Consider the following 17,290-nt stretch of genomic DNA (forward strand, 5'->3'; position numbering starts at 1 on the left):
GGTCAAGCATTTATAATTCATATAAGCTTCTTTTTTTAAAAAAAAAGATTTATTTATTTATTATGTATACAACATTTTGCTTCCATGTATACCCACATACCAGAAAAGGGCACCAGATCTTATTACAGATAGTTGTGAGCCATCATATGGTTGCTGGGAATTGAACTCACGATCTCTGGAAGAGCAGTCAGTGCTCTTAACCACTGAGCCATCTCTCCAGCCCCCTTCATATAAGCTTCTGTGTGCTTCTTTGGGACTGGGCGGTTGGGACAGGAAACGTCCAATTACATGATCACCATTGAGTTCCAGATTCCTGCCTCTGCCTGGTCCCAGAGGTTGCATGTGAAGTTCTCAGTCTTAGAGTTTTGGTGTTCAGAGAAGCCATTTAAGTTCTGTTCACTCCTGTGCTCAACAGTTGTTCCACAACTAGGCTCAGAGAACCAAAAGCCACCAGCTTCAGCACTGCCTGCCTTCTGGTAAAGGGAACTCAAGTCTTCATTGCCCCACCCAGTGTTTGCCACCTCCTTTGTCTGCTGTGCCACATCTGCGTCCACTCTGTGCCTGGGGACAGACAATATTCTCATGTTTGTAGATTCCAGCTCATGATCAGCACATGGTAAAGGGGCTTGTTCAAATAAACGTGAGAATTTGCTTCCAAGAACAAAATCTTAGGTAGAACTTAAGTTATCAAAATCTGTTAGTGGAACTAAGAGAGCTACTTTTCAAAGATAGAGGGACCAGAGAGATGGCTCAGTGAAGTTTCTCCCAACTACATTGTTTTTTTTAATTTATTATATATACAATATTCTGCCTACATGTATCCCTGTGGGCCAGAAAACGGCACCAGATCTCATTACAGATGGTTGTGAGCCACCATGTGGATGCTGGGAATTGAACTCAGGACCTCTGGAAGAGCAGCAAGTACTCTTAACCTCTGAGCCATCTCACCAGCCCCATTAACTGCACTAAAATGAAACCATTAATCCACATTAAATACTAATTCTTACATTGGCCTTTCTCTAGTTAAGCTTAATAAAGTGTTCTTTTTCTTTTTTTTTTAAATTATTTATTTATTTATTATGAGTACAATATTCTGCTGGTGTATATGCCTGCAGGCCAGAAGAGGGCACCAGACCTCATTACAGATGGTTGTGAGCCACCATGTGGTTGCTGGGAATTGAACTCGGGACCTTTGGAAGAGCAGTCAATGCTCTTAACCACTGAGCCATCTCTCCAGCCCTAAAGTGTTATTTTTCATGACGCCCCATTTCCCACCTGCAGTTCTAAAATTTTTCCTGAGTGGTTGAACAACTAGGTAACACTGGTAGTTTCTAAGAGCATGGGCCATATTGGCGTTCCAATGTACTGAATACCTTGGACTCCCAAACACAAGCTCTTCTACCTATACAGCAAAGCACAACATTCTGGAGGCTGGAATTCCACAGCACTCTCCTGCCTATGCTATGCCTCAGACTCCCAGTGTTTAGTAATCATGTGATCACTGAGAGCCATCAAATGACCAGGAGTCAGGGCAGTCCACTGCAAGCCTCCTGATGCTCATCTCTCCTACTGCTGGCACCTAATCAAGTTTGGGATCTAATAAACACACTGACGTGTATGTGTGTGCACGCACACATGTGCACACAAGCAAATGCAGGTGCCAGTGGCACTGGATCCCCTAGAACTGGAATTAAGACAGTTGTGAGCTGCCTGACATAGGTGCTTGGAACTGAACTCAGGCCCCCATGGAAAAACAGCAGGTGCTCTTTATCCCTGAGCCTTCTCTCTGTCTTCCTAACCCATCCTCTTTGAGGTCAGTTTTCACTATGTAGTCCTGGCTGCCTAAGACCTGGTATGTAGACCAAACTGGCTTCAGAACTCAAGAGACCCATCTGCCTCCTGAAACAAGCCATTCAATTGCTAAGTTGTCATTTGAATTCTATGGAAAGACCCACCCTGGTAAACAAAGAAATTGGAACTATGTGAAAGTATCCTAACATACACCCCACACTGGAACATTGTTTTGATTTTTCTTGTTCAGCTGGCCCTTACCTCCAGGCGTGGCTCTCCAGAGGGAAGCACCATCTAACAGAGTAAGAGCTATCAACAACCAGGGTAAGAGCTCATTTAGCAGTGCTCCACATTATGAACTCCATCCCCAGTTAGTTCCATCCACGATATCATTTACCTTTGACCTCTGTGAGCTTAGTCTCTACCACAAGAAGAGCTTTCATGAAGTCTTACAGCAGCTAACTCAGTACACGACAACACACAGTCAGCACCAACTTTAGGGGTCACATTCTTCAGTGCTGCCATGGGCTGAGCCAGCCTTGTGGATAGCAGGCAAGTGTTCCACTACTGTCAGCTATAACTCTAGCCCAAGGCCTATTCACAGTCCTTCATGGCAAGGCCACATACTTTGCCCATCTACAAGAAACCCCTGAGAAAATAAGCCTGGCGATCTGTGTTGGATCCCTGATACACGGTGGAAGATGACTGACTCTGTACGCTGTAGGGAGAGAAAACAAACTCCAGCAAGTTGTCCTGACTCCCACAGTAAGTCAATGTGAAAAACCAGCAACATCTCAAAAGCTATTACAATCAAACTGTTTTATTAAACATATGGACATTTATATTATAAACAATGCAGTGACATCTCTTCCTCTCTGCCCTCTGGTGAGGCCGCCTCACTAGAACCTCATGCTCACTTAAACCTATTTTCGGCTGTGGGCTCTTAAGACAAGGGAAAGGAAAGTGCAATTTTGAAAGTAACACGATAGACCCAAAGCGGGAAGCAAAAGTAGGCAGAAGGTAGTGGGTTCTTTTTATAGCCTTTGGCCCTAGCATCATTCATCACCTCAACAGGAAGCCTTTCAAGAACAGAAGCTCCCAAGCATGAAGTAGTTTTTTTTTTTTTTTTTAGCATGAAGTAGTTCTGCCCCACTCTCTGGGTTGTGTTTCTCTTTCAATCCCACTCATCCAGCCTGGAGTCCTGACTAGCTTACCTGGAATTTCTGTTAAGAAATCCCACCCTGGTTTACTTCCTTCTCAACTGTCTATCTCCTTTTGAACCTCTAAACATCAAACAACAAAACAGAACAGCAGTAAGTTTCATGAGGACATCAGATGAGACCTTCTCTATGAAACTTCTGTCCTAGAAGCCACTGGCCAAAACTGCAGAACTGGAGACAACAGATGATAGAAAAACAGGTCCAGCTGGAAATAGTTCAGGTACCCAAAGAGCTCCAGTTACTCTGCGTCTGTAGATTTAAAGTGATCATCATCCACGGTAGAATAAATGTGTCCCTCGTTGCATAGAAAATCCACTGCTTGCCTAGAAGGAAAAAAAAGGAGAGCCCCCACATTAAAACCAGTGCCTTTTGAATATAGCTCAACAAGCAAACTGTAGAGGCATTTCATTCGTATTTTAATAAATAAAGCTTGCCTGAGGATCAGAAAAGTAAAACAGCCACACTGGCCAGGCAATGACACACACCCTTAATCCCAGCAGTCACACTAGCTTGCTGTAAAAAACCAGCAGTAGTGGTACACGCTCTTAATCCTAGCTCTAGAGAATCTCAGTTTGAGATTCCTGGAGGGAAGATCGCCATCTTCCGACTGACATTGAGGTAAGAGACAGTGGCTGGTTGTTTTGCTTTTCTGGTCTTCATGTTGAACCCCAATATCTGTCTCTTGAGTTTTTATTACTCATGCTTCAGAAAACATCACTTGTTCTTGCATTTCTTATCTTAATTAAGAATTATTAATTTTGTTCATGGAAGTCTTTTACAGAGAAGTCAAACCCCAGGACTGAGATTATCCATGCAGACAAGGGCTACCAGGGCTGCCTCAGATCCTGGTCTCAAGTTTTTAGCCCACACAAGAACCCGAAGCCATATTCAGCTTGCACATGAAATCCCTATTGTACACAGGGTCTGAAGGCTCCCTTCCCTGGATTCAGACCCAGAATCCCATACTGAAATGCTTTTTGCTCTGCCTGTGGGCAGCAGCAGAGAAGCAGGAAAGAGTACTCAGAAGAGTGTGAGTCCTCCAGATCCTCACAGACAGTAACATTTACTCAGCGATCCTGGACCCCATCACCAGTGCTGAGACGGGCACTATCTATCACTTTACAGCACAGGGATGGGAAACTGACCCGGGCATTTCTTTTCTATCCAGACCCACCACCACACCCCACCCCCAAGACAGGGTTTCCCTGTGTAATAAACATTTCTGGCTGTCCTGGAATTTGGTCTGTAGATCAGGTTAGCCTCAAACTCATAGAGATCCACTTTCCCATGCCTCCTGAGTGCTGAGATCAAAGGCACGTACCAGCAAAGCCTATAATTATTAAATGGGCTTTTGTTTTGTTTTGAGACAGGGCCTCTAAGCAATCATGGTTGTCCTGGAACTTGCTATATAGACCAGGCTGGCCTTGAACTCAAGACACATGAGTACCATCTACTTAGATAGTCCATCTCAGTTCACTGCAGTGGAATCAGGCATCTGGTGCCTACATAGAAATCAGGTCAAAGGTGTAAGGACTGCCCAATGCCTTCCAATCAGAACAAATCAGCAAGCAGTGAACAGCGCCACCTGCGAGTCCTTCTGAAATCTCTGCACAGCTGGTCAACTTCCCTCAACAGGCTGCAGTTGACAACTTTCCTTTTGCTGTGTGTCTCACAGAATCCAGGTTGGCTCTGAACTCCTGATCCCCCCGGCTCTACCCTTCAAGTGCAGAGACACAGGAGAGCACCACCAATCTTTTTTTACATTGACTTCTCATTATCAGGGAACTGTGAACAGAGACAGTTACAACTCTGGACCTCTAGGTCATGGACAACAATACTTACTTGATTGAGGCTACAGGCATGTGCTGGAGCTGATTTCTGAGATCCTGAAAATTCAATCCTTCTGGTCTTGGGCAAGCCTTGATCAAATTCAGTACCTAACAGTTCAAATAAAGACTTTAGCAACTGCTCTGGATCAGTTTATTCGAGTTAACCCGAGTCCCTAGATAAGCAAAAGGAGGGGCTAGAGGGATGGCGCAGGAGGAGCACTTGCAGAGAACCTGGGTTTGAAGCCTCCACTAGTATCAGGCCATGTGGACACACACACACACACACACACACACACACACACACACGCATTAAGAGGGGTTGGTATGAAATAGGCTCCAAGATAATTTAGATCATTTAGGAAGTAACAAAATATAGGTCTATGTTTTACATGAGAAACAGGCATCTTACCTGGTTTTGGACCACAGTGAGGCCATTTGCTGGCATGAAGTTATTCCCACTGAAGTTTCCTGGCTCACCCATTCCTGAGTTGCTGATAGATGGTCTCCCAGCTGAGACCTGAATTAAGAACAAGTTTAGAACATTAGAAAAGGCACCAAGCAAAATCTACTTCAAATAACTTGCTAATAAACAGCAAGAAACAATTTAATCAGTTTTCCTAGCAACTGTTTATATGGGCTGTAACAAGGAAAACACAGAGATGAAAGTCTTGAAGCACATATCCCCTCTCTCCTTGAAAAGGATACTTCTGGCTTTGTTATTTCTTTTTTTTTAAATATTTATTTATTTATTTGTTTTGTATACAATGGTCTATCTGTGTGTATGCCTGCAGACCAGAAGAGGGCACCAGACCTTATTACAGATGGTTGTGAGCCACCATATGGTTGCTGGGAATTGAACTCAGGACCTTTGGAAGAACAGGTAATGCTCTTAACCACTGAGCCATGTCTCCAGCCCCATGGCTTTGTGATTTCATGCTCAAGCTATAATGATTTCACTGGGAACCACTCAAGCAAGCATTTATTATGAAACACCATGGGAAGACAAAAGAATACAGGCTTGCCTGCAGGTGCAGATACCTGCCAGAGGCCTTGCCTAATGTGAAGAAGGCTATAGTTTCAATTTGCAACAACATGAAGTTGCTCCATCCTCTTTTTAGTAACTCCTTTCTCTGCCTACCACTACCGGGATTATCTCAAATACTCCTCTGAATGGAATCCTACCAAAGTCAGCAATGACGTCTCAATCAGTGGCTCAAGTCCTTCAGTCTTCACCCCTGACCTCTCAGCAGCAGCAGTGCTGACCACTCCCTTCAAATGTGTCTCTACCAGGCTTCTCACTCAGACTGTGCCTTCCCATACCATTCACTTGTCCTATCTCCACAGGCTAACAAGTTCCCTTCAGGATTCCATCCCAGACCCCTTTCTGGGCCACAAATCTTCACTACCGGTAGCCACCTAGGTTATCAGAGATTTATGGATTAAATTCTTTCCTTCCTCTCTAAGGCTGCTTGTCATTATAATTCACCTCAAGCAGCAGCCCATTAGCAGAACTAATCCATCTTTGAGTCTCCAGTCTTTCACTTTGCATAATTATTAATTTCTACCATCAAATAGACCCCTCTCCTCAGCCTCACCCTTTGAACTCTAATCAATCCTCCCATCACTACAACCCACACGCCCCTCTAATCATGTCCTTCTTACTTGGAAACTTGAAGTGGCTCTTTCTGCCTATAAAATGATATAAAACACTCAGACCAAGAATGCGGGACTTAACAGCTAGTAAGCAGTCAAAAGCTGTACTTTTCCAGCTGTCTCTCCCCCACTCTACACAGCATGCACTCACCTCTCACTCATTTGAGATCCACCTGCATCAACTTCTCATGTGCTAGGATGACAGGCCCGTGTCTGTCACCATGCTGTGCTACACTGCACTGACCAAGCCATGTTAGTCATCTGCTTCCTTCTTGGCGTTAGCGTGTGTATCTGGAGGCCATAGGACACCTTGACCGCCATTCCTCACTTTTTTTTTTTTTAAAGATTTATTTATTTATTATGTATACAACATTCCTTCCTGTACACCAGAAGGGGGCACCAGATCTCATCACAGATGTCTGTGAGCCACCATGTGGTTGCTGGGAATTGAACTCAGGACCTCTGGAAGAGCAGTCAGTGCTCTTAACCACTGAGCCATCTCGCCAGCCCGCCATTCCTCACTTTTGAGTAGGGTCTCTCACTGGCTAGAACTTGACAAGTAGGCTAGGCTGGTTGGCCATTAAGCTCCCAGACACCCTCCTGTTTTTGCCTCTCAGCATTGGGATTACAAGCACATGCCACATGTCCTGCTTAAACAGACAAACTTTAAAATAAAAAACTATGTGTGTATATGTGTGTGTGTGGTGTATATACGCATGCATGCCACGACACGTATGTGGAACGCAGAGAACAGTTCTCTCCTTTGATCATGTGGGGTGCAGGGATCAAACTCAAGATTGTTAGGTTGACCATTTGCCTTTACCCACCAAGCCATTTCATTAGTCCATGTTTTGCTCTTCTCCTACAGTTCTTGGGATCAAATTCATGTCCTTAAGCACCATAACCAAGAGACAAGTAGCCAATCACTTGGCTTCAGCTTTTGATCCATCCCCAACTGTAATAGCAACTGCTTTTCCCAATACACGTCCCTTCATCATCGCAGTGCCTGATGAACGGTACACTCTGTAAGTGTTCTATCTACTGTACTCAATGTCAGGGGCAAATCTATCCTGTAAGGTTTAAAGCATTAGCAGATTCCCCTGTCAACAAACGATCATTAAATGTCCACTGTTGAGGTGCTTTAATAATTACAGCCTAGAAGCAAAATGCTGTCTGTTTGGGAATTTTCACTCAGCCTTCTTGGTACTGGATGAGAAAGAACACGAAACTCTGAAGAACACTCATTAGTGTTTCATTTAGACTTAAAAAATAAAATTGGCAAAGCTCAGGAAGAAAATGTCCTAAGGACCTAAGAAATGTTTTTTTTTTCCTTTCCCTTTTTGGGGGTTGTGGTGGTGGTGATGGTTGTGGTATTTCAATATTCTAAATGTCAACAAAATAAAAGCCATAACAGAATAGCCATCCATGGGACTGGAGAAAAGGCTCTTCCAGAGGACTGATTGTCAGGTGGCACACAATTGCTTACAACTCTACTTTGTTGCGGGAAGTCCTCCCCCTCCTCCAGCCTATAGCTGCTGAGATACCAGCCCATTGGGGCGTCGTTTCTCTCCCTTTAAAAAAGCAGCCACTTCCCTCTCCTCGCTCTCTTCCCTTCCTGGTTGCGTAGAGGGCTGTTGCCTGGGACAGTGATCTGTAAGTTTTTTCCCCTTTAAATAAATACCACCCTATTAATCATAATTCCAAACTGGTGTGGCATTGCTTGTGACTTACGCCTTCACTACTTCTAGGGGATCCCACATTCTCTTCTGGCCTCACACACCACATACGTTTACATAAGCACATGTAAATAAATACAAATCTTAAAAGTTTGCTTTCCCAGAAAAGGGAAAAAGTTGATTGCAGCTCTTACCTGGTTGTTAGATTTGCTGAGCATCATATGTGCATTGACCACCTCCAGAATATGTGCAGTGAACTCATTCATGTCTTCCAGGGGTATGATCTTAAAGGCTACCAGGCTCTTTTTGTTCTATTAAAGAGGAAAATGCAAGCAAAAGACAAAAATAGTCAAGTAACTTTTTGGGCAAGCCACTGGCTTTTTCCTTGATTATATTTGAAAAACTGAAAGTTTTGGGAAAACGTCTGTTAATACACTTAAAAAAAATGTGTAGGGGGCTGGAGAGATGGCTCAGTGGTTAAGAGCATTGCCTGCTCTTCCACAGGTCGTTAGTTCAATTCCCAACAACCACATGGTGGCTCACAACCATCTGTAATGAGAGCTGGCGCCCTCTTTTGGTGTGTCAGCATATGTGGAGGCAGAATGTTGTATACATAATAAATAAATAAATAAATCTTTAAAAAAAAAAAAACTGTGTATGGGAATGTGAGTACATGGACCACTCACTGTATATGAAAGAGGTCAGAAGACAGACTTGAGTATTGGTCTTTATCTCCCACCTCAAGATAGAGGTTGTTTGGGCTGGAGAGATGGCTCAATGGCCATTGCCTGCTCTTCCAAAGGTTCTGAGTTCAATTCCCAGCAACCACATGGTGGCTCACAACCATCTGTAATGAGGTCCGATACCCTCTTCTGGCCTGCAGGCATACACACAGATAGAATATTGTATACATAACAAATAAATAAATATTAAAAAACAAAAAAACCCTGACTATATCCACCTGACTAGGCAGCCCCACAGCTTCTAGGGATTCTCCCACCTCCCAGCTCCCATAGGTGCACTACAGAGGCTCCTGTTATCACCTGGCTTTTACACAGCTCCTGATGGTTTTAATCAAGAACTCAGGTCCCTCATACTTTTCCCTTTTCGAGACAAGATTTTTTTTTTTTTTTTAACTATGTAGCCTTGGCTGGCCCAGAACTAATAGATTCCCCCCACCCCTTTTCAACAGGGTCTCACTATGTAGTCTTGAGAGTTTGGAACTCACTATGTAGACCAGGGTGGCCTCAAACTCAGAAATTTATCTGCCTCTGCCTCCTGGGTGTTGTGAATAATGGTATGTGTCACCACGTGTGCCTTCAATGTCTGTTTTAAGGATAATTACTTATTCTCCTAATGAAGACATAAATTCACATGTGTCATATAAATTTTTTTTTTTTTTCCAAGACAGGGTTTCTCTGTGTCTTGGCTGTCATGGAACTCACTCTGTAGAACATGCTGGCCTTGAACTCAGAGACCTGACTGACTGCCTCTGCCTCCTGAGTGCTGGGATTAAAGATTGTGTTACCACCACCTGGCAGTAAAGTTTTTTTTTTTTGAGGCCAGGTCTTACTATTAACACTGGCACTCACTATCTAGGACCAGGATGGCCTTGAATCTGCTTGCCTCTACTTTCCAAGTGCTGGGGTTTAAGGGTCTGTGCCACAGTGCCCTGCTTCGTGAAAACATCTTAAACCCCATTTTTTAAAATCTAAAGATGGGTATATTCATGTATATAACTACAGACATTTACATGTCATAGCTCACATGTGGAAATTAGAAGACAATCTTGAGTGTTGGTCTAGCCTTCTACCTTAAGACAGGCTCTATTCTGTCAAGCCAGCTTGCCTGTGAGCTTTCCACTAACTGCCTCCCCCCCCCCCCCGCCCCAAGTCTTGTGACTCTGGCTTTGCTTTGGTTATAAGGATGCAAACTCAGGTCTTCATCTATGTCATACCCCAGCCTCCAAAGCTACCATTTGACTTTACCTGGAAAGACCTGAGGTGGCCAGCCACTTTCACGTATGTTTCTGGAGGAACCACAGTGTTTTCACCACTGGCATCCTAACAGATAGAATATATAAACATATGATTATTGTTTTAAAATTACTTTTAATTTTTTGTTTTGTTTTGCAACAGAGTTTCTCTATAGCTTTGGAGCCTTTCCTGGAACTTGCTCTGTAGACCAGACTGGCCTCAAACTCAGATATTAGCCTCCCGAGTGCTAGGAAAAAAGATGTGCACCTCTGTCGCATGGCTACTTTTAATTTTTTATTTTTTTATTTTTTTTTAAAGGTTTATTTATTAAGCATACAATGTACTGCTGGCAAGGAAGGTCTCATTACAGATGGTTGTGAGCCACCATGTGGTTGCTGGGAATCGAACTCGGGACCTCTGGAAGAGCAGCTAGTGCCCTTACCCTCTGAGCCATCTCTCCAGCCCCCTACTTTTAATTTTTTAATAGGGCCTCATGTAACACAGGCTTGTCTTCAAACTTAATACATAACCAAGGATGACTTTCAACTTCTAATCTTGTCTCTATCTTTCAATGTTCTCAACTGCTGAGTCATTACACTTACCTGGTCAATACACTTCAACTAGACCTTAGTACACATCTTTGTTCCCTTAATGTAAATCCCTGGAAGTGGATTTGTAGGTCAACCCTTCCCCCCACCTTTTTTGGTTTTTCGAGACAAAGAGTTTCTTTGTGTAGCCACAGCTGTCCTAAACTTGCGCTGTAGGATCAGCCTGGCCTGGAACTCAGAGTCCACGTCCTCTGCCTCCCAAGTGCTGGAATTAGAGGCTTGTATCACCATTCCCAGCAAGTTTTTTTTTTAAATTTATTTATTATGTATACAGTGCTCTACCCGCGTGCCCGAAGAGGGTACCATATCTCATTAAAGGTAATTGTGAGCCACCACGTGGGTGCTGGGAATTGAACTCAGACCCTTTGGAAAAGCATCCACTGCTCTTAACCTCCGCGCCATCTCTCCAGACAACTGCCACCCCCCCCCCCCCAACTTTTAACTAAAGATTTCAGTACAGGGTGAGCTTTGGTAAAGTACACCAGTTTATACTCCTATTATCACAATTATACCGTAGCCATTTCCTTGCTAGAAAAAATGGCCAGTCAACAAATGATTATTTTCTACATGTCACAAACACTAGGCCAGGGCTACTCTCACCCAAATTAGAAACTGTCACTCATTTCCAATCTTACAAAGTCTGACCTGGATCATTACTGTGTTTTTATCTGGTCTTTTATTATAAATGGCCTGTGTATCTTTCTTAGCTCATTTTTCCAAGGTGTAGCTACTTGTTTTAGTCTGCAGAGCTCTTTACTAAACTGTTTCAATAGTCCCATTCATTTAACAGTATTTATTGAGGGTCCACTGTGTGACAGGCACCGTTCTAGGTGTCGGGGACAGTGATAACCAAGAGAAACTTTTTTCTCAGAGAATTTACTTTCTACTGTCTTCTGTCACTTGCCTTTAAATCTTTCACAGTATTTTAGGTGGTTTTAAATTTTTATGGTTAAATCTATTAAGTTCTCATTTTTGGGATTTTTTTTTACCTTCAGTGTCTTGCTAATGTATTCTCACACTAAGAAAATCCTTCAAAAGGTTAAACTGAAAGAGCTGAAGACCCAAAGTCTCAGGATCCCACTCAGTCCGACAGAAGACTCACATCTGTGTCCACCCACTGGCGGACATCCATGGGCCCGGCAGTCATGTCATCTATTTTGTAAACTATATTGGTGGGAGCCTTCTCTGCGTTTCTGATTATTCCCACAATCGTGACCTAGATTAGAAAAAGAAAACAAACAGGTTTCATTGTCCTGGAAGCCAAAGCAAGATGTACATATAAATACAATTAGGAAAAAAAAAATTTTGGAGATAGTCTCACTATGCAGCCCCGAACTTGTTTGAAGGACCTGGCTGGCCTCACATTTGTGGCAAATGTCCTGCCTGCTCTTGAGTGCTGAGTTTACAGATGTGAAGCACCATGCCCAGTACAAAAGTTTACTTATTTTTATTTGTTTACCTAAGAGTGAGCAAGGCTTTTATATAATATTATTCTATTTGCATATCCTGTAGAACATTTATTTAATTATACAAAGATGTAGTGCATTATCTCACGTTGCATTTGTTTAGCTCTTGTGAAATTGTGTTACACCTGATCGGCCTAATAGAGCTGAACAGTCAACAGCAAGGCAGGAGAAAGGATAGGCAGGGCTGGCAGGCACAGAATAGATAGGAGGAGAAATTTGGGAAGAAAAGGTCAAGGAGTAGGAAAGAAGGCCAGCCACCCAGCTACACAGCCAGACATAGAATAAGAAGGAAAGAAAAGATATATAAAAATAATAAAAGGTAAAAACCCAAAGGCAAAAGATAGACGGGCTAATATAAAAAAAGCTGGCTGAGGACCACGCAGAGATAGCTCAGGGGTTAAGAGCTGCTGCTCTTCCAGAGGTCCTGAGTTCACAACCATCTGTAATAAGTTCTAGCACCCTCTTCTGATATACATGCAAGGAAAATAAATAAACACATCTTTAAAAAAATAAATGGGGTGGGGGAGAGGCTGCATTAAGTATGGTAATTCCTGTCTTTAATCCCAGCACTAGGGAAGTTGGAGGCCAGCCTGGTCTACAAAGTTGAGTTCCAGGACAGCCAGGGCTGTTACACAGATGAAACCCTGTCTCAAAAAAGCAAAAAATACTTTTTAGAAAAAATATAGTTTTTACTATTGGGTTACGTGCGACATGATACAGATGTCAGGATGTTTTTCCAATGCAGAATCTGAAGACTGACTGAGGTCATCAGACTGCAAAGAACCCAAGCACTTTTAATCAGAGCATGTCACTGGCCATATACTTTTAAATTTAGCAAGTGTTATTTCTTTTTCTTTCTGTTGCTGTTGTTGGTTTTTTGAGACAAGTTTCTCTGTGTAACAGCTCTTGCTGTCCTGGAACTCACTTTGTAGACCAGGCTGGCCTCCAACTCAGAGATCCCCCTGCCTCTGCATCCTGAGTTCTGCGACTAAAGGTGTGCACCACCGCCCAACTCTTCTTTTTCCTTGTGCGAATGCATGGGAATGTGGTGCATGTACAAATGAGCGGACAGCTGTGCAGTGATTGTGAATGCACGGGAGTGTGGTGCATGTACAAGTGAGCAGACAGCTGTGCAGTGATTGTGAATGCACGGGAGTGTGGTGCATGTACAAGTGAGCAGACAGCTGTGCAGTGATTGTGAATGCACGGGAGTGTGGTGCATGTACAAGTGAGCAGACAGCTGTGCAGTGATTGTGAATGCACGGAGTGTGGTGCATGTACAAGTGAGCAGACAGCTGTGCAGTGATTGTGAATGCACGGGAATGTGGTGCACGTACAAGTGAGCGGACAGCTGTGCAGTGACTGCCAAGGCTGAGTGCTTAGGTCTAGCACTGCTGGCTCTCTTCCCCAGAGACAGGCCTCTTACTGAACCTGGAGCCAGCATATGTCCCAGGGAGCCTCGTTTCTGACCCCACAGTTTTATAGCGAGAGACACAAGAGTAATAGCATGGCTTTCTTTTTTTTTTTTAATATTTATTTATTTATTTATTATGTACACAATATTCTGTCTGTGTGTATGTCTGCAGGCCAGAAGAGGGCACCAGAACTCATTACAGATGGTTGTGAGCCACCATGTGGTTGCCGGGAATTGAACTCAGGACCTTTGGAAGAGCAGGCAATGCTCTTAACCTCTGAGCCATCTCTCCAGCCCCCAAGAGTAATAGCATGGCTTTCTACACGAATACTGGGATGTGATCTCTGGTCCTCATGCTCGGACATCTTTCCAACCCCTTACTTCTCAACACTAAGTGTTTCTTCCACACAATGTAAAATACCTGCGAAATCTCCACATTTCCAATCTTGAACACTTCATCAGTCTGGGTAGCGGAAAGCAGCTGAGATATGGTACAGGGCACAATGTGCTGGACCCGGGCTCTCTGAAAAGGAGAAACGTACGTAAAGTCAGCCTTGGTGATAACAACGTTCAGTTAATATTTGCTAAGTGCCAAGCACTTTGAGTATACAACACTGAGTTTCCAAAACTAAAGTCTCCTTACCTCAGGGATCAAGATCAAAATATTAACAAATACTGCATTTGATTCCCCTGCCTCTGAAGTGCTAAGATTCAAAGTATGTGCCACTTTTAAATCAAACCCATTCTGATCTGACGCCAGAACTCCAGGTGTAGAGATGTTTGTATACTATGGGCTCACAAAGAAAAGGTCAGACTAGAGGCAGGCAAGGATAGCCTGCCTTCAGAACAAACTTTTAAGAGTTCAAGGCCAGTCTGGTCTACAGAGTGAGTTCCAGGCTACAGAGAGAAACCTTGGGGGTGGGGGTGGGGGCAGAAAAAGCACATCCCAGATATAGCAAGCTGTTCAGGGCATCACCGAGGTGACAGAGTTTTGTGAAAAGGCCCGAGAAATGACAAACAGAAGGCAGTCTCTGTAGAAACAGGGTGAGTTTATCCATGCTGGCCATCTTTCAAGGAAAGAGCACAGAGGGAGCAAAAGAGCATTTAATGAAGACACTCAAATCACCTCGTGGAGCAGGCTACCAGCAATGTAACATTTTTTGAGATAGGGTTTCTGTGTAGACCAGGCTGGCCTCAAACTCAAGAGCTCCACCTGCCTCTGCCTCCCAAGTTCTGAGATTAAAGAAAGGTGTACATGCAATGATGTAACTGTCATTCTGCCCATCACTGGTGTGAAGCAGCCTGAGTGGTATCACACGCCTACACTTGGACGGCTAATACAATGTATGGTGTTTGCCCACAGGTGTCCATACACGTGCATGTCGAATGTCTTAAGGAGGCTAAAACAATGTCAAAACCAAACCCAGGTTCCCTGGAAGAGCAGCCAGTGCTCTTAATCACTGAATTATCTTTCTAGCCCCTCCAAAATAATAAATAGATAAGTAAAAACGCAAGCAAGTAAGTAAAAATGTAAGATTCAGCCCAGTGGTGTAGCATTTTTCTAATACGGCCAGAAGGAAGACAGAGACATGGAAGGAGGGAGAGGACCTGGAGATGCGGCTCAGGCAGTAGCATGCTTTAGCATGCATGAAGCCCCGAGAATCCACAGAACTACAGTGGTGTATGTCTATAATCTCAACACTTGGGAAGAACAGGCAGGCTATCAGCTACCTAGAGAGTACAAAGCCAGTTTGGACTGCAGAAGAAATATATAAGCAAATTTAAAAAATAATAATGAGTGGCTGAGCATAATGGCATACACCTGTAATCCCAGCACTCAGGAAACAGAGGTCATAGGATTGCCACAAATTCATGGTCCACGCAGGACGTTCCAGGCCACCCACCGCTAGTTAGTGAAAACTTGTCTCAAAAAAAAAGCAATCACAAATGACGTGTTTTCAACCCAACATCACTTCTAACTTAGCAAAAGCATTAATGTAATAACAAACCTCATCCTGACACATTACAGAATGAAATGCCCTTTTGGGATCACAAATAAACAAACAAACAAACAAAAGTTTGCTGGCAATTTCAAGCAACAGAAACATAAAGACTGGATGTTTCCCAGGCACCTGGGAAGCTGAGGCAGAAGGGCAGGAAGATCACCCCAGCCCTATAGGTTCAAAGCCAGGCCGGGCAAAAGTTACACTCCCACCTCAAAACTAAAATAAAAAAAAGGAAAAGACCAGTCACTTCAGTTAAAGGCCAAATAGTTAGAACGAGCCTGGTGGCACCCGCCCTTGATCCCAGCACCAGAGTCAGAGGCAGGGGGATCTGTGAGTTCCAGGACAGCCAGAGCATCACTGTGAGCCTACCTCAAAACAACTCCCCAAACTCTAGGTCTCATAAAAGAATACGTACAAGGCAGGAAAGCACAACAGATTAAAGACCTCTTGTTCTTCCTGTTAGCGAGCAACAGGAAAGAACCCAAAAGCTGCCGTGAACATAGCGGACTCTTGCCAAACGGGAATTTGGTGGCCCCAACAGTGACCCCTGGGTGGACGACAGGGACATTTAGCTGCTAAAGCGTCCTCCCGAGTGGCAGGGCCGGGCAGACAAGTGCGAGCCCGCCAATCCACCCCGACAGAAGCCCGTCCGTCCCCGAGACCGGGAGGAAGCGAAGGACCAAGGGGCGGCCTCTCCACCTACCGACTTCTTCTCGGCCTGCGACGCCGTGGGCGAGCCGAAGCCGCCGGGGGACTGCGTGTAGCCGCCCGCTCCGCCATAGCTGGAGCCGCCGAAGCTGTCGAAGCCGCCTGCTAGCGAACGACAGTCATTAGCGTCGGCGCGGCGAGCCGCCGCCTCCCTCCCGCCGCGTCCCCCGCCGCGGCCACGACAATCGCTTTCCCCGACCCCCGAAAGCCCCCGCCCCCGGGGTCTCTCGCCGCGGTCCTGCCCCCCCACCACCACACGTGGCTCCCCGCACGCCCGCCATTACTATTCCACATCTTGGTCGCGGTTTTCCCGAGAAGGAGGACCAAGACACGCCGGTCGAGGGGCTCGGCGACCACCGGACTGTCCGCCGCTCCGGCGTGGCGGCGTTGTATCAACTCTACACTGGCGCCACAAACTCCTTCCCGCGAAGAGCGAGCCAATCAGCGCTCAAGACACAATCTCGTTTCAGCCAATCAGGACTCACGACTCTTCCGCCTTTTCCGGTATCAGGGCCATGCTTCAGGAAAAAAACTCATTACCCCGAAAAAGGACGGAAGCCTGAGCGGCCATCTTTACTGAGGGCAACACCGATAGGACAGTATTTCAAGACGCCAACCAATCAAACACTACTTCCGGGGCGTATAAAAACTGTCTTGTCAAGTGCGCGCGGCTTACGTCACTTCCTATGTTCTCTAGCCTCGTATTCCCGCCAAACTGCCAGTTTCCAGGCGAAGCTGAGTTTTAGATGCCGCCGACCTCGGCGCTCCGTTGTCTCACGCCATTTGCACACCTCCGAGACTCGCAGTACCAGCCTCCCAGGACCTCCTGGACTTGCTTATTTTCTATAAAATATGAAATTCGCCAGGTGCAGCGATTTTATCTCAGCCCTCAGGAAGTTGGAGCGAGAGGATCGCTATGGGTTCGAGTCCAGCCTGTTCTGCG

At 44.8% G+C, this 17,290-nt stretch overlaps 1 protein-coding gene across 2 annotated transcripts; it reads right to left on the reverse strand.

Annotated features, from left to right (window-relative positions):
* Positions 1 to 2,595: 2,595 nt before the first annotated feature.
* Positions 2,596 to 16,790, reverse strand: Rpa2 (replication protein A2). Of its 2 annotated transcripts, none has more exons than XM_041652371.1 (9): positions 16,632 to 16,790; positions 16,343 to 16,449; positions 14,055 to 14,156; positions 11,856 to 11,969; positions 10,158 to 10,232; positions 8,364 to 8,480; positions 5,250 to 5,357; positions 4,854 to 4,948; positions 2,596 to 3,334 (listed from the first exon to the last, which is right to left on the reverse strand). In XM_041652371.1, exons 1-9 carry the CDS (start codon positions 16,639 to 16,641, stop codon positions 3,250 to 3,252), a joined length of 813 nt encoding a protein of 270 aa, XP_041508305.1. In that variant the 5' UTR covers positions 16,642 to 16,790; the 3' UTR covers positions 2,596 to 3,249. The 2 variants fall into 2 exon arrangements, with proteins under 2 accessions (XP_041508305.1, XP_041508304.1); XM_041652370.1 differs by having other exon boundaries at positions 16,343 to 16,452; positions 16,632 to 16,788.
* Positions 16,791 to 17,290: the final 500 nt, after the last annotated feature.

This window comes from Microtus oregoni, unplaced genomic scaffold (genome assembly GCF_018167655.1).
Source record: "Microtus oregoni isolate MIOR12 unplaced genomic scaffold, Mior012 000005F_ref0000423, whole genome shotgun sequence".
In the NCBI taxonomy this organism is placed as follows: Eukaryota; Metazoa; Chordata; class Mammalia; order Rodentia; family Cricetidae; genus Microtus; species Microtus oregoni.

Bases quoted from the DNA above. Each gene is read 5' to 3' on its own strand.
- Rpa2 (XM_041652370.1), bottom strand. The intron at 14,157-16,342 runs GTAGGTGGAGAG...TCTCCTTTTCAG, and splicing joins CGCAGGCCGAGAAGAAGTCG to AGAGCCCGGGTCCAGCACAT. The intron at 11,970-14,054 runs GTATTTTACATT...TTTCTAATCTAG, and splicing joins GAAATGTGGAGATTTCGCAG to GTCACGATTGTGGGAATAAT.